This window comes from Channa argus, chromosome 11 (assembly GCF_033026475.1).
Source record: "Channa argus isolate prfri chromosome 11, Channa argus male v1.0, whole genome shotgun sequence".
Taxonomy (NCBI): Eukaryota; Metazoa; Chordata; class Actinopteri; order Anabantiformes; family Channidae; genus Channa; species Channa argus.
The window spans coordinates 8,516,568-8,542,067 of record NC_090207.1 but is presented as its reverse complement, the minus strand read 5'-3'; the positions used below and the strand labels follow the sequence as shown (position 1 = coordinate 8,542,067).

General features: G+C 38.8%; 5 protein-coding genes across 9 annotated transcripts; 2 read left to right on the top strand and 3 right to left on the bottom strand.

The window, feature by feature from the left end:
- Positions 1 to 1,262: 1,262 nt before the first annotated feature.
- rpl6 (ribosomal protein L6) lies at positions 1,263 to 4,920 on the top strand. Its single transcript, XM_067520012.1, has 6 exons — positions 1,263 to 1,434; positions 1,536 to 1,634; positions 2,215 to 2,358; positions 4,322 to 4,370; positions 4,452 to 4,636; positions 4,738 to 4,920. The coding sequence occupies exons 1-6, from the start codon at positions 1,288 to 1,290 to the stop codon at positions 4,888 to 4,890; spliced, it is 777 nt and encodes a 258-aa protein (XP_067376113.1). The 5' UTR covers positions 1,263 to 1,287; the 3' UTR covers positions 4,891 to 4,920.
- Positions 4,921 to 5,212: 292 nt separating this feature from the next.
- On the bottom strand, positions 5,213 to 7,241 carry dynll1 (dynein, light chain, LC8-type 1). The gene is made up of 3 exons (XM_067520016.1): positions 7,093 to 7,241; positions 6,263 to 6,401; positions 5,213 to 5,590 (listed from the first exon to the last, which is right to left on the bottom strand). The coding sequence occupies exons 2-3, from the start codon at positions 6,392 to 6,394 to the stop codon at positions 5,453 to 5,455; spliced, it is 270 nt and encodes an 89-aa protein (XP_067376117.1). The 5' UTR covers positions 6,395 to 6,401; positions 7,093 to 7,241; the 3' UTR covers positions 5,213 to 5,452.
- A 983-nt stretch (positions 7,242 to 8,224) lies between these two features.
- On the bottom strand, positions 8,225 to 12,568 carry polb (polymerase (DNA directed), beta). The gene is made up of 14 exons (XM_067520007.1): positions 12,345 to 12,568; positions 11,996 to 12,053; positions 11,530 to 11,596; positions 11,194 to 11,268; positions 11,031 to 11,089; positions 10,790 to 10,839; positions 10,584 to 10,635; positions 10,414 to 10,468; positions 10,269 to 10,341; positions 10,106 to 10,176; positions 9,899 to 9,985; positions 9,696 to 9,763; positions 9,314 to 9,453; positions 8,225 to 9,197 (listed from the first exon to the last, which is right to left on the bottom strand). The coding sequence occupies exons 1-14, from the start codon at positions 12,403 to 12,405 to the stop codon at positions 9,103 to 9,105; spliced, it is 1,011 nt and encodes a 336-aa protein (XP_067376108.1). The 5' UTR covers positions 12,406 to 12,568; the 3' UTR covers positions 8,225 to 9,102.
- An 841-nt stretch (positions 12,569 to 13,409) lies between these two features.
- On the bottom strand, positions 13,410 to 15,950 carry enkd1 (enkurin domain containing 1). Of its 3 annotated transcripts, XM_067520009.1 has the most exons (6): positions 15,660 to 15,943; positions 15,084 to 15,168; positions 14,623 to 14,841; positions 14,299 to 14,471; positions 14,053 to 14,226; positions 13,410 to 13,546 (listed from the first exon to the last, which is right to left on the bottom strand). In XM_067520009.1, the coding sequence occupies exons 2-6, from the start codon at positions 15,166 to 15,168 to the stop codon at positions 13,541 to 13,543; spliced, it is 657 nt and encodes a 218-aa protein (XP_067376110.1). In that variant the 5' UTR covers positions 15,660 to 15,943; the 3' UTR covers positions 13,410 to 13,540. The 3 variants fall into 3 exon arrangements, with proteins under 3 accessions (XP_067376110.1, XP_067376112.1, XP_067376109.1); XM_067520011.1 differs by lacking the exon at positions 14,053 to 14,226 and having other exon boundaries at positions 15,660 to 15,941; XM_067520008.1 differs by having other exon boundaries at positions 13,416 to 14,226; positions 15,660 to 15,950.
- Positions 15,951 to 16,577: 627 nt separating this feature from the next.
- vdac3 (voltage-dependent anion channel 3) lies at positions 16,578 to 25,499 on the top strand. 3 transcript variants are annotated; one of them, XM_067520860.1, is made up of 10 exons: positions 16,583 to 16,703; positions 19,564 to 19,679; positions 21,056 to 21,127; positions 21,364 to 21,413; positions 22,364 to 22,516; positions 22,626 to 22,678; positions 22,804 to 23,031; positions 23,165 to 23,315; positions 24,407 to 24,464; positions 24,549 to 25,499. In XM_067520860.1, the coding sequence occupies exons 2-10, from the start codon at positions 19,568 to 19,570 to the stop codon at positions 24,638 to 24,640; spliced, it is 969 nt and encodes a 322-aa protein (XP_067376961.1). In that variant the 5' UTR covers positions 16,583 to 16,703; positions 19,564 to 19,567; the 3' UTR covers positions 24,641 to 25,499. The 3 variants fall into 3 exon arrangements, with proteins under 3 accessions (XP_067376960.1, XP_067376961.1, XP_067376959.1); XM_067520858.1 differs by having other exon boundaries at positions 16,624 to 16,703; positions 19,506 to 19,679; XM_067520859.1 differs by lacking the exon at positions 19,564 to 19,679 and having other exon boundaries at positions 16,578 to 16,703.
- The last annotated feature ends 1 nt before the right edge of the window (position 25,500 follows it).

Sequence of the window (25,500 nt, the reverse complement as noted above, 5' to 3'; positions counted from 1 at the left end):
TTACTTATTTACATTTGAAGTATTTTAAAAATGTATTATGGTAGGTCTATTTGATGTTGGGCATTACCTCAATTTATATTCATTTATTTTTAAACTTTTGGTAATAAAAAATGCAGAAAGTTGCACACATAAGTACTTACTGGTTGATTTACAATATTACCGTAAAATAAAAGTGTTAAATGTTTATGCTTTGATGTTACTGCCACTGTTTAAGGATTGATGTTTTTAGCGTTTTTAATTGCGGGTTCTAAGATTATGCTGAAATGAAAGAAAGGTTTTTGAGAAATAATTTTCTTTAAAACATGCTGCTACACAATTGTGGGAAAAACCAGCTGTTAAGAAAACATGCGATTGCTATGTTATTTGTACACAGGAAGTTTAGGAGAACTTCAGGAATACAAGGACTAACATCCTGGAAGTCGCCGCAATTGCGTCAACGTCATCGCGCAGCGTCCTTATATATGTTACATCCCCGGATGTCGTTCTTTTTTCATAGCTAAGGTAAGACACCCTTGCCTCCATGTTACTGTAGGATAAAAATCCGTTTTCATCGCTGTTACAGAATTCAAATCAGAGTCACAAAATATCACAAAGTTGATCCGTATATGTAGAAGATTCCCTTGATACCTCTATTGTCATGATTTTTCTGTCATGTTTGTCTAATAATTACAGTTTGTCTATCGGTAGTCCAGGGCCTCCGGTTAGCTCTTGTGCTCTCTGTAACGTTAGCTAGCTGGCTAGTAGAAACGTGCTGCCCCTCGTTGGATTTCTGTGCAGTTATCATATAGTCCTGTTGTTGCACTAAGTTAAGTTTGCTTTGTCAACCTCGAAATCGTACGTTTATAGTGAAATTGCCTGGCTACCCGGTCAAGCGTCAACTTTTGACTCTATTGCTAACTGCTAATTTAGCTAACGTTAGGCTACATGTCATGCCTCCTATGCGTTGGGTACTGCGGTTCCCAATCAACCAAACGAAATGTAGTTTTGTTTATCACGGGCATAGTTTAATTTGACTAAGAGATTTACTCAAGTCAGTAAGGGCAACTATGACTTTTGAGTTTATCTCTTGGTCACATTGTTGTTGGTGTTATTCTTAAGCAGTTGATCAGCACCATATTAGCTTTCATGTATTGGCTATACACACTGTCCAACTACGGCTGGAATATGGTTTTGATAAGATTATTCAAAATATACCACATCAGAAACAAACGTATGACACTATTGATAGAACTTGACATTCCTACGGTTGATTAGTACTAACATTTGATTTACTTTGCATTGTGTCAGATGGCAGAGGGAGATAAGAAGTCTGCCAAAAAGAAGCATGGCAGCCGGAACCCGGTTCTGGCCCGGGGCATCAGCCGCTACTCCCGTTCTGCTATGTACGCACGAAGGGCCATGTACAAGAGGAAGACCAAGACAACGGAGACTAAGGTGAGTGCAGATTGACAACCTACCAAATATGGGATTAAAGAAGCTGTATGCACTTGATAGTGATTGTGTTTTACTTTAATTAAAATTTGCTCTTGTTTCAGATTGAGAAAAAAGTTAAGACAAAGCCCAAGGCCACTGTTGTCAAGACTGTTGGAGGAGACAAAAATGGTGGCACTCGTGTTGTCAAGCTGCGCAAGATGGTGAGTGACTGGCTATCTTTTCCCTCTGTTTTGTTTTGGTGAAACCTGAAATGCCAATATTCAGAGAAACAAAGTTCAAAAGGTGAGTAGTTGGCATTTAGACAAAATCAACAGTGAGAAGGAATAAATCATTGTATACTGCTCAGAGGATAAATCTGGTAAAATTGGTGGAGCATACACTGCTCAGTTTCTTGGGTTCAGTTGACAGACTGCATGTTATTAACGAAAACATCTCAAGTCTACACATTCAAAATCTAGCACCCTGCATACAATGGGGATTCTCTAGGTTAAGTTATTGGTTGTCTTTAATATATTAATGGCTATTTATGAGTTTAGATAGTCCTAAATAAAAATAATTGATAAATAAATAAAATGTCACAGGGAATAGGTCCGATTAATTTACAGATAAGGTGCAAGTAGTTATTTTGACTGTAATAAATATGGATAGAAACATTTTCTCTTTTAGGCATGTGGAGTGGAGATTAACACACTTCTTAATTTTGTCTGTGGACTTAATACTGGATTTCTGAAGTGAAGCCAAAATTAAAATACATCGTGTATGTTTGTGCTTCTTTTTTAGCCCCGCTACTACCCCACCGAGGATGTTCCCCGTAAACTGAAGAGCCATGGGAAGAAGCCCTTCAGCCAGCACAAGAGGAATCTGCGTACCTCCATCACGCCAGGAACTGTCCTCATCCTGCTCACTGGTCGCCACCGTGGAAAGGTAAGAAACATTTGGAGCACACCCCTTGATAATGTCCGAGTGCTCGTGTTTGGAAGAAATAAGTTACATGCAGCACAGGCTAAAAAATATTTGCAGTAACTCCAGTAGTGCATTAGACAGGTCCGGCAAGTATTTGAAGGATCATTTTTTTTATATATATGAATAATTTTCCACAATCGCCATACAGATACTAAAGCAAATCTTCTTTACTCACATTTCTGAAATACTATGAAAAAGAGAATGATATAAAAGTGGCAAATTTAGTGTAATTGTATGCAAATTTAATGTTGAAGATTTGGCTGTGACTGTAGGAGCAGGAACCTGTATTATATGCATTATATCTCCTTTTTTTTGTTTATTTACATGCAGTGCTATGACTTGATGGTTATTTCCTTACATCTGCCACAGACACTCATAGTTTTTCCTGTCCCAGTAGATTGAACTACATTATCTGTAAACTGAGACAAAAGCAATCAGCTTTTCCTGAATTTTCTTTCAGATGAATTCTTGGTAGGTAGTAAGCAGCATTTGCTTGTACTTCCACTGGAATCAGGATGCACAGAATTGACTCCTGAATGTTTCTAAACTCTGTCACAGCATATTTGCTTTATATTGCAGTTATCAGTTTGAACTCGCCCGTGATGCATTATTGCAAAATTGATTTATTAGACAACCTGTGTTGGACACACATCATGCAGAGAAACACTTGATCAAGATGATCAAGGTCAATATGCACAACAATATTTCAGTAATTATGCATAAAATCTAATCCACATATGAAAAATGATGTATCCATGAGTGGCTTTGTCACACTCTTAATGACTTCTAGGCTGAGACTGATTGAGGCTCTCCAACACAACAATGCCACAGTTTAGTATATGGGGCAGGTATTGACATTAGATTCAAATTTATAGCTGTGAGGCAAACTTTTAAATTTTGTGATTGGATGGTATTAATATGATGGTGGTGCAAAGTACAGAAACATTTAGCCTATGTTCATTCTTAGGTGTCTTTAGATTAAAAGATATAAATCCCCTCATTTAAAAAAAAAAGGTTGTATGGTTGAAATACTAGATAATGCATAACATGAACAGCAATCCAATTCATGGCAGAGCCACTGTATTTGCATTAAGTTGCACAAGTGGTCATCATGTTATGCTTAATTGGTGTATGGTACTCAAATGTAGATATTCAATCTGGATAAGTGGTATTGGTGCATCCCTATATATATTATACAAAACCTTTTTGACACTGCAAGGCTGCTGTTAAAGGTATTGGTTATTATAATCTGCCAGCTACCTATTGCTACCATTGGTTTAGTATTTTTACTGATTACTGATGACCTAATTTGCCTGACATTGTATCAGTAAAATGCTTCAACTGACAACATAGTGGTAATGTTATTGTGTATTGTTCTCTGTATTCTCAAAGAAAATCAGAAGATGTACAGATCTCGTTCTCCAAACAATTCATCGATTCATCTTAAATCCGGTTTTTGCTGAAGCACATAGTGTGGGTTTAACAAGTGTGCTGGACACCACACTACAATCACAAACCTTCAGCACCACAGACACTGTCACTACCTCCCACTCTCAAATACTACATGGGCAAGTTATGGAAGACTGTGCCTACACATACAGTACTTTGAGCTGTGGCTGACCTAAATAAGGTTTCAGCTGTAAGACTGAGTCCTCCTCATAAAAAAAAGGGTTGCCTGCAGGTAGATTTATTTTATTTCCTCTACAGTGGCGTATCATGAAAATGTATGGTAGTCTTGGACAAATAGCACATTTGTTTTTCAGTTTGTTTGTTTTTTAAGCTTTACACCAGTTAACTAAGATGTGTCTTGTATGTATTCACATTGGAATTAAACTCGCATAGTGGTCATTGGGGTAAATGCCTTTTGGGGGCGGGGAGTCTAAGATCAGTTTTGTAACAGGGATATATTTGTTTTGTTTCTTAGCGGGTGGTGTTCCTGAAGCAGCTCTCAAGTGGTCTCCTGCTTGTCACTGGTAAGGATTACTGGCTCCCATGCATTTGGCCAAGATTCTGGGATACTCTTTCTAACCTTATTCTGCTTTGCCTATGTTCAGGTCCTCTTGCCTTGAACAGAGTTCCCCTGCGCAGGGCTCACCAGAAGTTTGTCATAGCGACTAGCACCAAAATTGACATCTCTGGAGTCAAGATCCCCAAAACTCTGAATGATGCCTACTTCAAGAAGAAGAAGCTGCGGAGGCCCCGTCACCAGGAGGGAGAGATCTTTGATACGGAAAAAGAGGTGAGCCTACTTGGGTATAGTCTCAGAATGCATATGCTTAATCTTTCCATAAGGCATGGATTTTCAGATTTGACACACCAACCTGTGGGTTTCTCTTGCAGAAGTACCAGCTTACCGAGCAGAGAAAGGAGGACCAGAAAGCTGTGGATGCTCAGCTCCTCCCCCTCATCAAGAAAGTACCTCAGCTGAAAGGGTATCTGCACTCTACCTTCTGCCTGTCTAACGGTGTTTACCCACACAAGCTGGTTTTCTAAATATTATGTAATAAAGAGTACCACCTCTCATGCTGTCTCTTGCCTGTATTTGATTAGACCTTCATATACCTAAGTTGGACATTTCCTGCCCAGATGAGTACAGTGAGTCACTTATGCAAGGGCTTCTGCAAGACTCCCCAGTCCTCTACTTCAATGTCTGTCTCACTCTCCTGATAAGGCATTTGCTTTGCTCATGTTCTGGTCGGAATTACACAAGCATGCTTATAAACTTTTATAAATACTAAGACATGCGTTTTAAGGCATAGGTATTCAATTCTATTTAGTGTAACGATGCAATAAAACGACCACAGCAGACATTGGACCCAGACAGCTTAACAGCTATGCTTTAATTAAAAAAATTACGTGTCTAACATAACAAGACAAAAATAAATACAAGTGTTTCATCTCTTTAACATGGCCACGGTTTGTTTTAAATCCTCAAAAACAAAGTAGAAAGCAGCGCAGAAAAAGGCAGCGGCCTCTCGCCAAGGAATGATACGTGCCTTTGTCGAGTCAGTCAGTACGGTAATGTATGGTCATCTGGTGGGATAAAATTTATTCCTCAGCCGGACTTGAACAGCAGAATGGCCACCTGACCCAAGTAGAAGTAAATAAAATGCTTGGTTTCATGAGTCACGTAGCTGCCAAAGTTTCTCCCAACGATGCAGTGCCAGGTGGGGTTGTATTTCTTGTCAAATTCCTGTGAGGGACAAGGGACAAAGTGCGTTCATTCAAGAGGAAAAACATCTGGCAATAATACACAGAAATAGTAAACATGATTCAAATGAATTTTTTTAAACAGTTTTAATGTTACATCATCTGCTGTTTTTTCTGCATCAACAAAATGACCACACTTGCAAGCGTAAACATATCACTAATCAACATGCAGCCTCGTTATTTCTCACAATCTGGGTAACACAAGCGATTTATGCCATCGTAACTTCAAAGTGTTAATTTATCCATATATAGTTATGTGATATTAATCCTCTCAAAAAACAAAAATGCACATCCCCTATTCGAAGCTCAGCTTGTTATGAGTCAACGATGCGCTGAAAGGGAAAAAACAGCTATACCCGAGCTTTTTGCAACTCCATCATCATCACATTAAGGTTAGAGGTGTGTCACTTCCTCCACTGAGCAGGAATACCACAATGGGTAAAAAAATATGTGGCTTGTGAATCAGAGTCCGTCAGAGAGGGAACAGGCTAACTCAGGAAGAATCAACATTCCAAATACCAAGCTGGGTGTGTAACATGAAGAATGATGAGTAATATAACAGTCTCATATAACGGACTCTCGAAAGTCAGCAGGTTACAGTTACACTTTGTGCAAATCTTCTTTGTGAACTGAGTTTGACCTCTGTGGTCTTTACCTTTTTGATGTATGCAGCGATATCTTTCTCGATGTTGTACTTCTCCAGGGCCTGTGTGGCACACTCCACGGCGTCCTGCTGCATGTCCTCCGACATGTCGGCATTTTTGATCACTGCCTTTCTGTCAGACATGGTTGCCCTGGGAAACCAAAACACAGCGGAGCATTCGTAATCTTCTCATACAATGACACACACTCGACTTATTATCCACGGACTTTGAAAGATATTGTATCGAAAGCACAAAAGGGTTAGTTAGCCAATAAAGGAAAACACAGCTAGTTAGTGACGAAGTTATCATTACATAACGGACACACAATATTTGATCAGCGTTTATTACAAGTGTTGCATAACAACTTCCATCGGCTGCAAGATCGCCGAATGCGCGCTCTGCGTAGTTTCTATGGATACGCACGACATTTAAGATTACCGTCTCAGATTTACCAGAGGTTTCAAGAAGAATCTGCGAAATGAACTCACAATGTTTCAACTGTCTGAAAAAAAAAGAATAAGCATGCTTATCTGTTTCAACGTGCAGGGCGCCGACATTACCACAGCAATCTCGTGATTATACAAGGCATAAATAGTTTTTTTTATTATCTAAAGTACGGTATCATGCGGAAAAGGATTTGTTAGCAAGCCCGCACCGGACCCACATTCCGCGGTGACGAGCTGCTAATTAATACTCGCTAACTAACGTTAACTGAAGGACTAGCTGCCCATTCATCCGGCAGAGAGGGAAAGAAAACATCGTCTCATAAATTTCGACAATACTTAATAAAGGATAAATTAAGCATCTTGTAATTTTCTGCAAGCGGAATTCTGAAATTTACCTTCTAGTGTCCCGTATATTGTTTGTCTAATTTAAAGAGACGAATGCTGCTGTAGTGACAACTCCCGCGAAGTGGTATACACAAAAGTAGTGTGGGTGTGCGGCTGCGAGAGCCTGCTGCCTCGACTTGCTCCCATTGGTGGATATTATTGCACAGCCTGCTGTCATTGGCTGATTCAGCTCTATCTTTGTGGCGTTTCTCTCTGCATTTTGTTTCAAACCATCATGCTTTGCAAAAGCACCGTTGCCGGGACAACCATTGTAAATAATTTGCCCAAGCCCCTGTATATCACTAAGGATAATGTGAAATGAATTGATTTTATTAAAGCCAACTTAGATACAAATCATTTTTTATACCTTTCAAAATAATTTTTTTTCTACCTTTCGCTTCTGAAAAGTTAAAAACCCCTCTGTATTTGCAATTAAAATTTATTCTATAAGTACCAAACTGATGTGACTATTTCAAATTTCCATAAATACATTTAGAACATTAAAATGTTTAAAGAAAAATGAGGCTAAATGTTACCTAAATAACAGTATTTTCTGATTTCAAAAACTTTTTCCTTCACATAAATTAAATATAGGCTTATTTAAGGATACTCGGACACTCCTGACTTATCCTAAATAAAACTTAACTACTTCCTATAAGGTTAAAAGCTGTTAAAAGCTACAGATTTAGAATCAGGTTTTATTCGCCAACTACCATGTATAATATACACGTCCTGAGAATTAAACCTGCAGTATTAATTTTATGAAATTACATTAAAGAATCCCACAAGCATAATTCCCCCTTTCTGATTGGTTAGAATGCCGAGTCCCATTCTAACATCTTTAGAGGAGAATTTCTCTCCAGGCTGTTTATTGAGTCTGGGTCAAAGCATCTCTCCACCTTGGGATACATTTTGTGCTATCCTTCTACTAAAAACGTTGGAAAATGTGCTACTGTAAACACGAACAAATAAAGCATGGTTTATACATGCATTACTTTATCAGATTATGATAAGAATCAGTGTAGTTACAACAGAAAATATTGTGCTATAAGAACATTTTCTCATATTTTCACCCTGCTGCAGCATCCTATTTTCATTTTTAGAAAAAACACTGTATATGAAGACAAAAAAAGGAGAATCAAATACCATTAACTGATTTATTTCAGGCATAGTCAGTTACCACTTGACTGTTGATAAATATTCCCATAGCCTTTTCTTAAATATTGTTGAAACACTGGCAATCCACATACAAAACAAAACCACAGTCCTAGTCTTAACGTTTTGAAGATTAAAAACTTTATCAGCACAGTAAATTGGAGTATTATTTCTGTTTTATGTACTGATTTCAATGTTTTCACATGAAAATTACTAAAAATATAATAGTTCCCTGTTCCAACAGATTATTTTCCACAATTCTATCAAATCCACCAGTCTCATTCATAGGGCAACCAATAATTGATGGAAATGCAAAATCACATTTATCCTCAGTTATTGTTCACAACCAGAAATTTGCCCACTCTTATTCAAAATTAAAAAATAAACACAAAAAAGTTGTTCTTAGATATATTTTTCTGCTGAGTGCATGTGTAACAACTACACTTAAAAATAAGGCCAAATACCTCTAATAAGTACTACCATCATAGTGGCTCATGGTTCATGATGCATGAATAATAACTGTAACAAAAGTCACTCAACCTTAAGACCCAATCCGTATTGATACATACACACAATACAAAATAAAATATAAATTACTGTTTAAAAACCTGCTTAAAATGGAGAATGAATCAGAAGGCAAAAAAAAAAAAAACTTAAAAAAAACTATTCTATTGTACAAAGCATGTGTGTGTTGAGGCAAAAACTCCATAAATCCAGACATATTCAAAATCAAACTTGAAATTCTAAACAATTTTTTTTCAGTTGAATATGAAAGGACACTCTAAAGCAAACATTTGTAAACATGCTTCTGATCGTATTTGCAGCATAACGTAACTTCAAATACATTAGAGGTATTTATTGTAACTTCACTCGCTGCGGTCCTTTGGTTCTTTGTATTTGTACTGGATGTATTCAAAGATGTCTCTCTCGCTATCCACCAACAGAGGCTCGCCTGCCACACCTACAACAGACCCACAAAAAAACAGCTGATATTCAAAGGTAAAAGAAAGAATCACAACTTATTACAAAAGTTATCCAAGTTGAAATAAAGTTTAAGGGGTTCATTAAGCGACTCACCTGTGACTCCAAGTGGCCGTATGGTGTACTCATTCAGAGTGAAGCCCTTCTCCAGTGCATGAGTTCTCATATTTTTATTGAAGATATCACTTCCAGTGAAATACAGAACTCCACAGTAGTACTGGTCCTTGGGAATTAACCTTTAGAATAACAGAAAAGTTAAGTCAGACAACAAGAACAAAAGATTAACTAGAATAATCAACAAATAATAAGAAAAGCTTGCGTCTCTGGTGTTTTTGCCAGAGGACAAAAAATTTTAATGAAATGATGTTGTCATCCTCATAAAGGATGTTTTAGAGGTACAATGAATAATGTTTTACATAAAAATGTAAAAAAAAAAAAAAACTACTCTGGAATCTAACAGCCAACTAAAGCAGGGCACCTAATATCAATACGCCTGTGAAAGTATTCTTCCTCATCTTCATCACTCCGCTGCAGCTGGCAGACTCCCTAGAAAACAAAATCAAGAACATTGTGACCCCAGTCATGTGCTTCATGGGTTGCAGATAGTTACTGTATTAACCACATTACAAAGTACAAATCAAGCACATGCAACTGAGCACACAAAACAAAATAAGGTCTCACCATGAACTTGGTGTCTCCTTTGGACAGAGTGTCGGTCACAAAACCAATAGAATCCAAATGATCGACCACAGCATGGAGCAACTTAGGCTGGAAATTGAAAAAAATTCGGAAAATGCTACTTAACTTAACTTAACAAATCAGGCTGTAACTAACAGCAATGCTCAACATTTACAGTAGGTAATATTGCTCAGAAGAAAGGAATTTTACCTGCTTTTGAGTCAGAGAGGTGTAATCTGGATGGGTCAGCAAAATATCAATATCTCCACTTGATGCAGCACCTGTTAATTGTAAACCAATACCACGACTAACGGTTTATACAGCTGTCGCAAACTAAAGATTTAATGGGAAGTATCTTGAATGTAAAGTTTACCTCTTCTGTAGCTTCCACAGATTGTTCCAATATATCCTGTATCAATTTTTTTCAACTCTCCAAGAATCAGTATCTAAGCAAAAGGACAATGTAAGGAAACTGAAAAAAATGCATGAAGAAAAAGAAAATACAGATGCTTTATCACCTCCATCTGTTCCATTTCAGCTCGTGGAATCCTCTTCTCAAATTCCTCAAAGTACCTGAAAGTAGAAAATAATCTATGACAAGCAGCTCATGTATCAACAAAAGATTTTAAGACATTTCTAAACAGATTAATTACCCATTTAGAAAAAACTATTTAAGAGCCAAACTTACTTGAGTCCAATTTGCTGATGATGGTTTAGCTTGTGCTCAATCTTTTTTAAATCTAAAAGCCAGGAAAAAAACAAATATAGCTATTTATGCCAAAAGCTATATCTACTTTCTGGCAATTATTAAGCATGAAGTGAGTATTGTGTAATAAAATAAAGATTGCCAGCATTTACATATTTTGTTTAAAGTAAGTTAACTCCCAAACAAACCTTCCAATGTCTTCACCCCTTCTTCAAAGAACTTCCTGGCAGCAGCAGGGCTAAGTTGTTGAAGAGAAAGCTGAAGTATGTCACATACATAAAGCACATACAGCAAGCCTACAGAAATGAATCAATCTCCCACAATAACAACATCCCTCAGAAAGGGAAACTGACCATGCAGCAAATTTAATTCCTCATAAAGCATTTCAGAAATGTCCATATAACTGGATTAGTAACTGTCATGACATACCCAATTCCAGTAACTCTGGTGAGGAAATTGATGGATGAGCTAGTGTCATCATTTCGAATCTAGAAGAAAATACAAGTATGACATTATGTGGTGCAATTTGTTAAAATGAACCATTAATAAACATATATACAGTATAGCATCTTCCATGTATTCACAGACTCACCTTTTCTAATTTCCGTAGCTTGCCAGTCTGTAGGAACTCATCAATCTTTTCTGCAATTTTAGCTCCAACACCATCCTGTTAAAATGTGAAAACAAAGACTAGGGTGCTGAATAGTGCAATCTGCAGCAGTTATGTAAGAAGTGAAAAGTAGCTGTAAAAAATGTTCAGGCTACAGCAGAGGGCATCACAGGGAAGACAAATAATAATGGAGTAATTTCTTATTTTCTGAAATGATCTGTCATGACAATTTATTTCATATAAATGTAAAAACTTTAATTTCAAAAAGTATTATTTTTATTGGCAGTCAACAAAGACATCAACACTCTTAACACATACCAGTTTTTTGGCCTCCTCACCACTTTTGATCTTATGGGGGTACTTGGCAATGGTAGATGCTGCTTTCCTAGACACAGAAGATGAGAAGAAGTATAGCAATTGCAATTCAATTTCACTTTCATCAATTTTAAACATAGTTTTACCAGAACTGTCAGATTAATGACCATTACCACTGTCTGTATGTTATGCTCACTAGGCAGCTCGGACACACCTAGTAAATGAAATCAGTCTAATATTACAGTTCAAAAAAACATTTCAACTTCACTAACTATTCCCGTCAACATGCCCAGGAGAAGGGATTAACATCTCCCCAAAGACTGTCCGCAAAAACTTAAGAGAAATAAGCTTAGGGAAGGCAGCTTAGGAGTTGTTGCATGGCCTTAACGTTAATGGAATGCACAGGTCACAGCTAGCTGTACAGAATAAACCTTTCTTCAGTAACAAAACCATAACGAACTCATCTTACCTGTATGCGTTGTATTTGTGAATAGCCCTGTTGACATTTTTCTCGTAATTAGCTAGCTCTGGAAACACAAGTAGAACATAACATAATTTATCATTTCCCTCATTCCCTCATTATGGGCATTATTTTAGAAAATGCAGATGACAGAAGGAGGCATTTAAATGATCGCCAGTGTACCAGATTATGCATGTAACCAACACAGACTAACAAATTCGAGGGGGAAAAAATAGCACCACTTTTAATACTATGACAAACATAGTACTTGTGGCGTTATTTTCGTTATTAAAGAACAGAATGTAACTATCAAACTAGCCACTGTTAGCTGAGCTCAACCTTCTTACGCATCACGTACCTACAAGGAAATCTGTTATTCCCTCATTTAGGGATTCCTGGGGCGCTTTCCTCTTGCTCATTGTGGCTTTGACAAGTTTTCAAATGTCAAAAGATTTAAACGATCTCATTTACATGCAAGAAAAGTTAAGACGTTTTTGTTTTTTATCCGTTAGTCTTCAGCACATTAGCTAACTGCTAGCTGCTAGCTTACTCACGCTGAACAATGACCAAAATACGTACAGGCGTGTGACGTATGCTATACGTCAAAGGTTTTTTAAATTGGGCGTTCAGATTTATTAATGTCCAACGCTGTCCAATGCAGGATCTCAACAGTGAGAAAATCACACTCCATCGTTCGTATAATACTCAGTAATTAAAAAGCATACAATGTTTCACAAAATGTTATTATTATAAATTAACAGCCACATTTACAATAACACAATACAAATCACATCTCAGAAAGTGATACCTAAGTTAGTGCTTTTTGCTTTTAGGTTTACAGAACATTTGCATATTATTTTTGTCCAAGAGAAAAACATATTGTTCTTTAAAGAAGTGACATTGACGTCAGCATTAGATAATAACCACAACACTTATAAGGACAAAAAAACAAACAAACAAAAAAAACCCACTTATAATATAAAAGGAAATTTTAATCTTCAAAATTAAACTACTTTTTAACGCTACAATATCATTTAATTTACAAGGTTCGGTGGTATGTTACATTATACAAAAACAAAATGAGCGAAGATTAGTGGATTCACAGGACCATCTTTTCTTCCATCGTTCCTCCCTCATCCTCCTCCTCATCACCATTTGCTATTAATCTATTTTTACATAAACTTTGTCCCTGGAGAATACTTTAATGGCCTCCTCAATTTCAGAAAGCCTGCAATCAAGGTGACCCCGACGTGAGCGAACACTCAGATTGTCAGCTTTGAGAGGGAGGGACAGCAGCTCCGTCACCAGAGAGCGATGAGCTGAGGAAAAATCAGCAACAAGAAAATTAGGCAAATATACAAAGTACATTTATTTCTCTATAATGGTCATTTTTAAGGGAGGGGATAAAGACCGAGAGGCATACTCTCTTGCAGGGACTTCAGTGTCTCCTGTCTTTCACTCTCAGGCATCAGTGTGTGACCAGCTGGGACTGTGGGATCTGGTGCAGTTCTCCTCCTCTCCTCCTCCTCTTTCCGCCACTGCTCCTTCCTTTCCTCAAGACTGTTTGGGCATCAGAGAGCGATTAAAACAGTGACAGACATCAGAAAATGCTAAATAAAAAAATAAAAACAAATGAACCAATGCTGATGAGTCCAGTGTGTTTACCTAACCAGCAACATTTGAGAATTTCTGAAAGATTTAAAGACGTGGTATAGGCATACTTACTACCTAGGCACCTGGCCCTTGACTGCACTTGGGACAGGCTTATCTTTTAGATTTGTCAGTGACTGTGACCGACGCAGCACCATTTTTCCTGCAGCTCTTGCATTATGTTTAACGAAGTCTATGGTCTGACCTTGCACCTGTAACTGCATATCACATATAGAAATGTAATTCAAACATAAATAAGTGTTACAGATGCACATGAACGTGATCAAAGTCGTGTTAACTGTTTTAATAAATAAAAAGACAAGAGTTGCAATCCCTACTTTTTTTTTGTCAAATTCTATGCTACTATGCCTTATATTGCCTTTTACTGATCGCATGGTTGAATTGAAAATTCTCACTCGCAATTCCTGGTCAGGAGAAGAATTAGAGGGGGCTGGGCGCTGGACAGCTGCAGGGGAAGTTTTGGATTGTGGTCTTTGTGGGGCGGTAGATCCACCATGAGAGTGGGCCCTCAGAAAGGTTTGACACTGTGGTTTAACAGTTGGACTAAAAACCTGTGTAAAACAGAATGACTGAATCAAAAGTGACCCAAAGGTAATATTTATAACTCAAGAACTTCCATCTCTCACAGGCATTCTCGTTACCTGTAGCTGGGCTATCACCCTAGATGGTACATTCTGGTATTTACAAGAAGTCCAAAGTGCCTTGACTGGAACTGGACGAGACTGCGCTCTCTCAGCCTCCTGCTCTTTGCAGCGTCTCTGGATTTCCCGAAGTCGACGAACATTCTCTTTACCAAAGTCATGGACTTGCTTTTCTAAAAGGCCAAATCACAATTATCTGCCTTAACAACTTTCTTTCTGTGTGGTAGTTTAATCAACATTTCAGCTTAGAAAAACTAACAAACCAAAAAATTAGAAATGGGAAGAAACACTGATGATTTACAGAAAATAATAGGTTGCACTTACTTGGTTTTGGAACAGGGGTGATAGAAATGCCATCTAATTTAAGTAGTTCCCCTACCACCCCTCTCTGTCCACGTTCCAGAATGTGGGTAGCATTAAGGCCAATACGAGGAGGATGTGCTTGAGTACGTGCACTGTAGCAGCCAGGGTACAACACAGGATCAGGAGCAAGTGGCCCTGAGAACAAAGTCCCCTCAGCGTTTCCCTCTAAACGTCCACGAGCTGGGGATAAAAGCTTTAGATTGTAGGTTGAGGCCAGCATTGATTTCACATGACTCTGTTTTACACATTTTCAGACATGCATGAAAGAAACTTATTTTGGGAGGGGAATCACCGCAATAATCCAAATACAACCACCATTAAACTAAAGGAGAAAAATATGTTATGTTTTTGATATCCACTTTACCGTATTACACACACACAGTAATATCTGAAAAGACTATAGCCCTGAGGGTAAATCTCACCTGAACTAGGTCGTTTGTAATATTGGGGAAACAGTGAAGGATCTGGGGGGATTGGTCCAGATATTGAAGAGGGTCCCTCACACATCTGCAGTTGTAAAATGAAGAAGCACAAGCACAAACAAATTAAAAATGACAAAATCAGCAAGACCAAAGTAACCGAGTTTGACCAAAGTCAAACTCATGCATTTTTTATTAATCTTAAGATAAGTCGATTATATGAGGCTGTGCAGCAGTATAACTTTGATCAGTCTGGATGGGCGATGGCTTTCTTTGGGACATGTGGAACAATTAGTGAATGAATGAAGGAATCAACGAATGAATGAATGAACGAATGAATCATTCTTGTTAATACAGCTACCCGAATCTACAACGTTGTTTATCCAGACATAAAATGCTAGCTAACGTGTATTTAGTAAATTAGCTTAGCTTGTAAACGCATTAAATCAATACACTGTCGATTAAGTTGTTCAGAAACCATCAAACGTGCTTTTAATGAAACCCAAGTGCAATAATGTGCGTTGACCAACCAAATGCAATGGGTGAAGTTTCATATAGTCTGTAAAATAATTATTTTACCTTTGATATAGTCTTGTTTATCTATCGAGGATTTGCTTCACGCACGTTGATGACGCCGCCAAGGCTTGTATCGTCTTCACCATGGCAACGGGGCTGTGAGCACGCAGAAATAGAACTGATAGAAGGAACATGTCCCTTAAAACGGCCCCGGCTGCTCTGAAATTTGAATCCAAAGCATTTAACTGATGAGCTTCCATCAGAAGTGAGACACAAAAAAAGCGGGACATTCACAACAGCCCAATAATACTGTGTCTGACCACTATGTCGCAATAACAATCGTCTAAAATTGTGGCGTACCAAAGAATAGAACCATACCTTACTCTGCAACTGCAGCAGTTTTGAATTCTAGCAGGTGTATTTCTGCTCCTACGGGAACTATTTCCCTGAGTTTTGCCTTTCAGGTTGTCTAAATTCACCTTTACTGATTTAACCAGAGCCCAACTTTTAACTATCCAAATGAAAACATAACCATTTGACTGTTCGAGCCTGGTGGATAGGATTAACGTCTACCTGACACAATCACTTTAGGTAACACTATTATCAGCATTATTAACGGGAGGGCCCTGTCCCCGAGCGGTGCGAGTCTTACCACACCAAACCGCTTCATCTTTTGCGCCACACACTGTTGATTCATACTTGGCGGTTTAATAATGTATATATACAATAAAATACTAGTATTGCAGTGATTGTATTATAAGCGTATTCCCCACATTCTTATTTACTCAATTTAAATAAGCATTTCGTTAAATTTGAACTAAGGGTTAAAGAAATACATGCACGCATTAATTTAGGAACTATTTGTGGAGCAACTACATACATTTGTTAACGTTGTTAAATTTAGACCAAGCTTACGACACTTTGCCCACGCATTATATCATTTATACATTAGGTAGTGATTACAGTTTATTTCATCCAATGCCAGTTGCACAACGCCGACCCCCTCCCTCGCTCGGAGCTGTGGCTTGCGCCTGCTCAGTCGGTCTCTGCTTTCTCCTTCACCGTGCCCCGAACTGCGCAGAGAAACTCTCCGTCCCACAAATCAAGGTAAAAAAATAAAATAAAACATTCAGCAGACTACAGATAACTCATTGTTATTTGCCAAAAAGTCAGCTTTATTTCGGTTTGGGTGCATGATGTTGTCAGTGAGATAAGAGTCACACAGAAAGGGGTGGGAGTGCAGCAGGAGAGTATCACATGGATTCAGAGCCAGTTCAGGCCTGTATATTCTACTTCTTTAGGAAAATATACATTTGTAAACAGTATGTAAAGTACCTGAAATTACATGTCTGCAAATGTACATCTCATGGTCAGAAAAAAATCATTTGAGTTGAGTGCGTGGCGATACCGGGCATTAGAAGCATAATTTTCTGCAGAGCTTTAAAAGTAGGAGATTTCACCATTGACATATATACACTATTTTATAAGGATATTCCATTTTATAAAGGTATGATAGGTGTTGCTGTGTTGGTGGCCAAGGACGTAACGTGTACGTCGTACATACGCGAGAACAATGGAAACCAGAAACGGACGCGCATTAAATGCCCGCCGCTCATGGGACAGTCCGACCTGATGCCAGAAATCTCGTTAAAACACCTAATCAAAGTGTTTGTCATGAAGCACAAGGTCCATGAACAGCTACACAACAACGACCGTTATCTTTTATCTTAGCACCTTTATGCGCCATCTTCTGAATAATTGCACTGTCGGCTCAGTGCTACTGGACATGGGCACTATAGAAATAAAACATCAAGGTCAGCTTGGAGGAACAAGTTAAAGTGAAACTTGCTATTTTGCAGTAGAAAAACATAACAATATATAGCAATATATAAATGGTAAAATACTATGTAAATACTATGTAACATATACATGTACTTTACATTCAAGTAATAAATTGACTTGACTGTAATTTGACTGCTCTTAACCTTATCTCCCCCCCTTTCTCTCTCTCTCACACACACACAATCTCTGTTGTTATGTGACACACACTTGTCTCTTGGTTTCTCATTATCTAAAGGTATGGGCACATTTGAATAACTGCCTGTTTACACATGGTTTATTAGGAACGTCTGTAATATCAGGATTTCTTCCAGTAACCTTTATTTATTTATTTGTACCTGTGTATAACACAAACTGAGCACTTTTTACATTTGACAAATTTATTGATACATAAAAATAGCTTGACATTTCACTGATACTGGAATTGAGTATATAACAATTTCCATACATGTTCCAATAATTATAATTATAGATATTTGCATATTCAGAATCAAATCAGGAGTTTTCAACACACTGTATGTGTTTGTTGACAATCACCAGCATATTGCTTGTGTACTGTTTTGTTTATCAGTGTCATTTTGACCTTTGAGCTCAGTCGAGGCTGTCATGTGGTTGCCTCTCAAAAGCGTTAAAGTGAGCCTCAGGAGGGTGATAGTATGGAACGGTGTGGAGTTACAATACAGAAAAACACATCCGTTTTATATGAGTTTGATTTGGAACGTGAACTACAAGGTCGCCACATGTTGAAATCCAGTCACATGTGTTGTAGTGTCAGGTTTACCTGGGCTAAATATAGATCTGGATGTTGCGACTGAGGGTTAGAAGCTCTGAAAGCTAAACAATCTTTCTTTCACTAAAGGGTTTGCTAATTGAGAAGAAGTGCATGTATAGAGTGAAATGACAAAGACAGTCTAGGAATTACTCATAGTCGACAAAACCCAGGTCAGCTGGCACGTAGTTCCTTAGAGTCTGACAAATGAAGGGCACCAGACACAGCTCAGATACAGTCTCTGGGTCCCCTGTTTGGGTATAGGAAAGATCACATTTCCGTGGTAAAAGCTGGGATCCAACAAGTATTTAACATTTGTATGCTAAACGTAGGTCAGGTATGGTTAATTCAGTTGAGATATGTCTGCATTTGTGGTCCATTCCTTGTGTCACTAACTGGGCAGATCTCAGTGGGTTGAACTAAACAGACATTTAATGCCAGTTGTGAGGTTGATTTCTTATGTTGTCAAACCTGTTGAAGGGGATTAGCTGAGCTTTTGTTTAGTTTAAGCAGCCAGAGTTTAAATTGATATTATGTGAAAACTAATTAAAATTAACAGTGTTCATTCTAGTGATGAACCTACAGAGACCTGTCACTGAATCTGCAGCTTTGTAATTAGTTTCAGCCCATTGTTTAGCTGTCCGCCTTTTAGCACAAAACACTGCAGATCACCGAACTGTAGATTCAGTATATCTAGTAATTAGTTAGCTGGTGAACATAGTGCAGCTTTTTTCAGTTAGCAGGGCCTGATAGAGAGCAGAAATATATAACCACATCCCCTTAAAGGTTGATGATGTGTGATTGTAGTGTTTGTTTTAACATATTCTAATAACCTGAATCCAAGTTTTAAGGGATGTTCTACACTACATCCCATCTGAATACAAATAAGAATAATTATGACAGATATTGCTGTATGTTTAGGACTCATCTTGCCTGTAGGTGACATGCTAGAGGTGAATGACACTGACATTAGCCTGTGTCTTGAGGAAAGATGCTCCTCTGTATGGTGTTCTGTGTTTTCCATGCTTTTGTGTTAGGGGTTCTACATTGCCCCGGATCACCATCACGTGTCCCTCATGCAGCTAATCACCTTTCTTTGTCTGATAAAAATGCCATCTGTTGTCATGGAAGGGCTGTACATGGACCTTATCATGTTTCAATGCAGTTCACTCCACACATTGATCATCTGTTGGTCTATGGACATACTGTACAATGTGATGCCACAGTTGGACAGTTGTCTGCATAGAGAGGAGACCTCTGGGGTCTTACTGCATGCTAAAGAAACATGCTAATGTTCACAGCTGCTCTCAGCAAAATAAAGACTTCTATTGTCCCTCCTTGCACGTCCCTCGTCTGAAGAGAAATGGCAGAGAAAGGAGTGGGGAGTGTGGTGCAGCAGGACAAGACAGGAAAAGGCAAGCAGGCAGAGAACAAAGGCCACTGTACATGTCAGCACCATGCACCTATGGGACACGGTGAGTGGTGTATGAATGTGTGTGGAGAGAGACAGATGAAACATCATCAGGGTCCCTCAGTTGCCCCTCGGCTACATTATCCTTAGAAAAATACCTCGAGATAAAAAGTCTTTGGTTCTGAGCAATTTCCATCACTATCCTGTTTCAGTTTGACAAAACTGGATCACAGTGACAAAATTTAGTGGTCTGTACTGGCTCAGTCGTGGAGGCATTAGCTGGTACATCTGGCACTAAGTAAAGTCCCGTCTCCATCTTGAAGAAAATATATGGGATTTACAGCAGTACAGAAACACAAGAAGGAAGGGAATCAAGTAGTAAAAGATGAAACAAGCATCAGGCTTTAGGTGAATCTTGCAAAGTCACATTGTCAAACCGATGTTCATACACACACTGACCCATAGGACTAAAATGACACCCTGAGTGCAGTAGTGTGCAGAACTGATAGTTGCTGACTTAACAAACCTTATAATGCTTATGTTAGCTCTACTGCAGTGGCTTTATACACATTACAGCACTTTCTGTTCACAACACATAAAGAAAATACTGTTAACGTTAAAATATAGTACTGATTTCGGCAGTAAAATGTCTTTATTTCATCTGTGGATGTGAGCTTTTAAAATATTTCCTCCTGAACATTGCTAGTACATCAGTCCTGGAGAATAAGCCCCTTTAATTTAGCAACCTCTGCTGCTTGCTGATGGACTGCTGTCAGGCAATCAATAGGGTTTATGATGTGGAAGATAGGTGGGCAGGAGAGAAGCTGGATGTTACCAGAACCCAGACAGCCCCCCCCCCCCCCCCCCCCCAGAGAGGGAGGGCCTCCCCGCTGAGACACGTGTATAGTGATATGGTTACATGTAAATATTTAGGATCTGCGATTTTATTTTACTTTCAAAGTTCTGTCTGATTTGTTGTTGTGTCACTTGTTTGGTGTATTCACTAGAGTATTCAGCTCGTATTTTCCCACAATATAGAGGCATAAATCACTGGTTTTAGACGAGATCAGTTAAGTCCTCAAGGGAAGCACTTAAGCAGCAAAGCATAAAGGCATGCCAGATGTAGGTTTTTACAGGGTTGAGAGGGTTTAATGAAATTTCATGCAAAATATAGGATCAAGCATCTTTGGATCTTATAGATGTGGTTGCTTCACTCTCTGTTGCACAGATTTTGACCACAGTTTTTTTTAAATCTGTCTCTTATGAGCCATCCAACTTTATGGATGTGCATTAATAAATTACTAGACTATCTCTTTAGCTCTGTGGCGGTCAGGTTAATGCAGAGCAAAGTGTTTTTTAATATATATATTTTATATATACTGCATAAACATGTATATATTGTGAAAACTCCTTACAGCGTGTGCATGTCTGTTTTCTCAGGCACGATGGCCACCCCCCCTGCTTACGCTGACTTGGGGAAATCTGCCAAAGACATCTTAAACAAGGGCTATGGTAACTCCTCAAATTCTCCCTACATATGCTGTTGATCATGTTGAATAATTTAAAGCTTTTTTGGATGAAGCTGTGCTGAAGCAGGACAAATAATTGAGAGCATTTTGTTGTAGTTTCACTTTAAATGGATGCTGTTTATTTTTACTGCAGCTGTTTTAAAGTCATGCTGTGCAGGTGCAGGAAGTTAGTTATTTTCAGCCCTTTCTTTTAATTTCCCTCATGTCTTTTCTCCACAGGCTATGGGACTCTGAAGCTAGACATTAAGACCACGTCCCAGAGTGGAGTTGTAAGTAGCCTTGTGGTCTGTGTAACCCGGATGTACTCTCATGTTCATATTTAGGCCTCTTCTCAGTGCTCTGCAGTGTAGAGCAAATGACTCCTGCAGGAACCTCTTCTCAGAGTGTTTTTTCTGTCGGATGTCTATTTTAAAAAGTCAGCAAAGTAACACTTGACATCCAGTTTACCCTCCATTCTTGACCCTTAGACAATATGTTGTTCCATGAAAGGAAAAACTGTTTAGTTACTTCCAAACATGCTGTGTTACTATACCCCTGTTGCTATGGTAAAGCCATAATGAGCCCTAGATTACTGAGTTTCCCACATGCCACAAAACTGTAGCACTGCGTTTTATTTTCCTAGTGAGCGGATAAAATGCTGCATGTTAACCCTTTGTGGTTCTCCTAACCTTCTCTCCATTCTCTTTTTCTCCTTGCATCTTCCTTGGATGCTCCTGTCAGATGGTAAGAGTGTGTGTGTGTTTGTGTTTATATTTAAACACAGGTGCACTGTGGCTTAAGCCAGTTGATACCTGTTTTGTTTGTGCGCGGACAGTGTGTCCAGGCTTCCTGTCAAGTGTTTCTTTGCAGCAGTAGCTCAGCACCACTACCTGCAGCCGTAACAGCACTGATTCAGAAATACTGTCACCGCGACCTCTCCCTTACAGTCCGTCAAAGATTTTCAGTTCCCCAACTAATTTCTCCATCTTGAAGTTCAAAATTTTCTTTCCAACAACCAGTCATTCAAACCAGAGAGAGACTGTGTGGCAGAGGATAAACAGAGAAGCTTCTCTTGTTTTTATTGTTTCTCTATCCCTGAACTCTGAACTCTCACCCTCTTGGCTTTCTGTTTAATACAGTGGCAGGGCTCTAATGTGGCACCTGCCTTTCTGCTTCCCCTTCCCACCTCATTTTTCATCTCCAACTCCCATCCATCACTCCATCCCTCCTTGTCTCGCAGGAGTTTGCCACTTCCGGTTCCAGCAATACAGACACGGGAAAGTCTGGGGGCCACTTGGAAACCAAGTACAAAATTAGTGAGCTGGGCCTCAGCTTCAACCAGAAGTGGAACACAGACAACACCCTCACCACAGAAATCACTGTGGAGGACCAGGTTGTTTCAAACATATAAACAATACATGTTATAAATGACAGCTTGTTTAATATATTATACTTCCAGGTAAAATATTAACTCTGATTCCTGTCTGGTTTTCTGTGTGTAGCTGGCTAAGGGCCTGAAGCTTGGTCTGGACACGTCATTTGTGCCTAACACCGGGTAAGACCCACTCATATCAGGGTCGTTTTAAATGTCTTCAGAGTGAACTAATTAGTTTATACCAGTGTGTTTTATGGTATCTAAATCACTTACCGTCTTTTATTTCTGTATTATTCGTCCTGTAGGAAGAAGAGTGCCAAACTTAAGACAGCTTACAAACGTGACTATGTCAATGTGGGCTGTGACCTGGACTTTGACATGGCTGGTCCCACCGTCCATGCAGCTGCTGTGCTGGGTTATGAGGGCTGGCTGGCTGGCTACCAGCTGGCATTTGACACTGCCAAATCTAAACTGACCCAGAACAACTTTGCCCTTGGATACAAGGCTGGTGACTTCCAGCTTCACACCAATGTGTGAGTCTCAGAGAAAAGAGGCACGAAATGGAAGTGATGCACACAATGAGAGGAATCGTTTCCCCAGGATTAAAGATAATGTGCTACTAATTTCCACCTTTTGTGTGTGTGTTTTTTTGCGGTTTTATTTCAGTAATGACGGCACAGAGTTTGGTGGCTCCATTTACCAAAAGGTGGACAGCAAGTTGGAGACTGCAGTCCACCTTTCCTGGACAGCTGGCAGCAACAACACACGCTTTGGAATTGGAGCCAAGTATCAGCTGGATAAGGATGCCTCACTCTCTGTAAGAGCAGACTTCAGAACATTGCAGCTGTGGCTTTACTAAGTGGAATTGGCATGTTTCCCTGTGTCTCTATGTGTCAGAGCTGAGATGGGCTGGTGATCTGTGCAGGGTGTACCCCACCTCTCACTCAGCTGGAATTGGCACCAGTCTCCCTGTGAAAGCTAACAGGATAGATGGTTAAAATAATGGATGAAGGGATTAAATGGATTACCAGTGAAAGTGACTGCAGTGTACAAGGGATTACACAATTAGAAAACAAAAAGATTTTAAACAATCCTCTTCACACAGGCTAACATTTCAGTGAGACTTTACCTATTTGTTCTGTGAGCTGAATGTGCACAGTGAAAATGTTAAACATGCTGGAGTTCAGCATATTGGTTTGTTATGTTCATTATGTTAGTTTAACATTGGCTAATTAGCATTAAATACAAAGTACAGCTGAGGCCACATTCATTAACTTTAACGTGTAGTTGGGTATTAAATTAAAACATAAAGTGAAATATTCTTTGGTGTGAATGGAAAATCAGGAGACTGACTATGTTACTTCATTTCATTCCAAAAGGGCATTAGAGTCTGACCCAAATGTCACTTTATTTGTACTGTATATAAATTTGCCCCAAAGGGTTTAACAGTCTGTACCTTGCCATAGCAGCACTGACCTTAAACCTTCAAATTAGATGAGGGAAAACTTCCTTTTTTCCACATGGGGAAAAAATTTGTCAAGATATTTCACTAAACCCTCTCAAAGCAATCGTGGTGCTAAAGGAAAAGTTAAATGATGACGATGATTGAAGCCTTTATTAGCTCTTGGGACATTATGCATCTGGACTACAGTAGTAGACTGACTGCTCAACAGGCCACCACTGCCATCCCCAAAGCTACAGTACACCACCATTTGGCCAAATAATTACTCCCTAAACTCACTCTGCAGAACCTCTTGACTTACTGTACGTTTCAAACCATCATTCAACTCCTGTGTAGTTTTTGACCCAAAACTGATGTATTAATGTATAATTTCTGTACATACATTCTACTTTCCTTGTATCAACTCTCTTAATACTGTGTTCATGATGTTTGGCTTCTCCTTACAGACCAAAGTAAATAACGCCTGCCTCGTTGGAGTTGGATACACACAAACCCTCAGGCCGGGTTAGTTAATTGACTTTTTAACCCTATTTCATGTAAAACATAACTATGCTTACACAATGTATAATTTGACACTTTTCTGTGCAGGAGTGAAGCTCACGCTCTCAGCTCTGATTGATGGGAAGAACGTGAATGGCGGTGGGCATAAAGTTGGCCTGGGTTTCGAGCTGGAAGCGTAAAGATTCAGCGGGAGGACAGACAAAAAGAGCGAGAGGGAATCAACACAAGAGAAGAAAAAAGAAAGCGACCTGAAACACATTTTTCCTCTGAGTCCTACACATACATGTAAACAGACACACACATTCTTTGGCCTTAACCCTAAAACGTCACGCCTCTAAAACCTCCATTATTGTGATTTTCAAAGAAAGCAAGTATTATTTTGTTGTGGTTATTTTATTGTGCACATATATTGTCACAGTACAACAGACAAGAGGAACAGACTTGGCAGCAGGTGATTCATGCAAAACTCTAAATAACTTAGGACCAGTTGGATCAGACCAAGTGCACCTTTCATAGAGAATTTGTGTCTCAGCCATATGTGTTCCTAAATACAAGCACCTTCTTATTGACTCTGTTCAGATGAGTTTTAGAAAGCTATACTATTAATAATACTGTTTGGAGATATTTTTCATGTTTTCAAGGCTAGAAAGAGGTTTGTGATATTTCATTGTCACACTGACAAGTACAGTGACTGTAAACAGGCACAATAATAAAAGCTGGAGACAGAATTGAACAGAATGACATAGAGCGACTGACTTTGATTTTACCGTTTCACCTCAGAAACACAGGTATAAACTGTGAACTTTCAGTTGCCTAACTGTCTATTTTTCAGATCATGTTAGTAAAAAAAAACAAAGGTCCAGTGGAAATTTGGATCTCTGTGTCATCTCTTTGTCTTGTCTTGATTTGTACCTGTTGAACCGTTATCACATCTTACTTTATCTGTGCTGTGCTTTATATAGGAAGCTTAGTCAACAGTTAGGACCTCAAACTGATTTTATTGAATTAATGGAATAAATAATGTAAAACACTATAAAAC

Excerpts from the sequence above, each read along its gene's own strand:
- enkd1 (XM_067520008.1), bottom strand. The coding sequence starts at position 15,168 with ATGTGTGAGGGACCCTCTTCAATATCTGGACCAATCCCCCCAGATCCT. Across the intron at positions 14,472-14,622 it reads CACCCCTGTTCCAAAACCAA|AAAAGCAAGTCCATGACTTT; the intron begins GTAAGTGCAACC and ends TTGGCCTTTTAG. Across the intron at positions 14,227-14,298 it reads GGGTGATAGCCCAGCTACAG|TCATTCTGTTTTACACAGGT; the intron begins GTAACGAGAATG and ends CTTTTGATTCAG.
- rpl6 (XM_067520012.1), top strand. The coding sequence starts at position 1,288 with ATGGCAGAGGGAGATAAGAAGTCTGCCAAAAAGAAGCATGGCAGCCGG. Across the intron at positions 1,635-2,214 it reads TTGTCAAGCTGCGCAAGATG|CCCCGCTACTACCCCACCGA; the intron begins GTGAGTGACTGG and ends CTTCTTTTTTAG. Across the intron at positions 4,637-4,737 it reads TCTTTGATACGGAAAAAGAG|AAGTACCAGCTTACCGAGCA; the intron begins GTGAGCCTACTT and ends TTTCTCTTGCAG.
- polb (XM_067520007.1), bottom strand. The coding sequence starts at position 12,405 with ATGAGCAAGAGGAAAGCGCCCCAGGAATCCCTAAATGAGGGAATAACA. Across the intron at positions 10,840-11,030 it reads ACCAGAGTTACTGGAATTGG|CCCTGCTGCTGCCAGGAAGT; the intron begins GTATGTCATGAC and ends TCAACAACTTAG. Across the intron at positions 9,986-10,105 it reads CCTCTCTGACTCAAAAGCAG|CCTAAGTTGCTCCATGCTGT; the intron begins GTAAAATTCCTT and ends TTCAATTTCCAG.
- vdac3 (XM_067520860.1), top strand. The coding sequence starts at position 19,568 with ATGGCAGAGAAAGGAGTGGGGAGTGTGGTGCAGCAGGACAAGACAGGA. Across the intron at positions 21,414-22,363 it reads CCACGTCCCAGAGTGGAGTT|GAGTTTGCCACTTCCGGTTC; the intron begins GTAAGTAGCCTT and ends CTTGTCTCGCAG. Across the intron at positions 24,465-24,548 it reads CACACAAACCCTCAGGCCGG|GAGTGAAGCTCACGCTCTCA; the intron begins GTTAGTTAATTG and ends TTTTCTGTGCAG.
- dynll1 (XM_067520016.1), bottom strand. The coding sequence starts at position 6,394 with ATGTCTGACAGAAAGGCAGTGATCAAAAATGCCGACATGTCGGAGGAC. Across the intron at positions 5,591-6,262 it reads TCGCTGCATACATCAAAAAG|GAATTTGACAAGAAATACAA; the intron begins GTAAAGACCACA and ends TGTCCCTCACAG.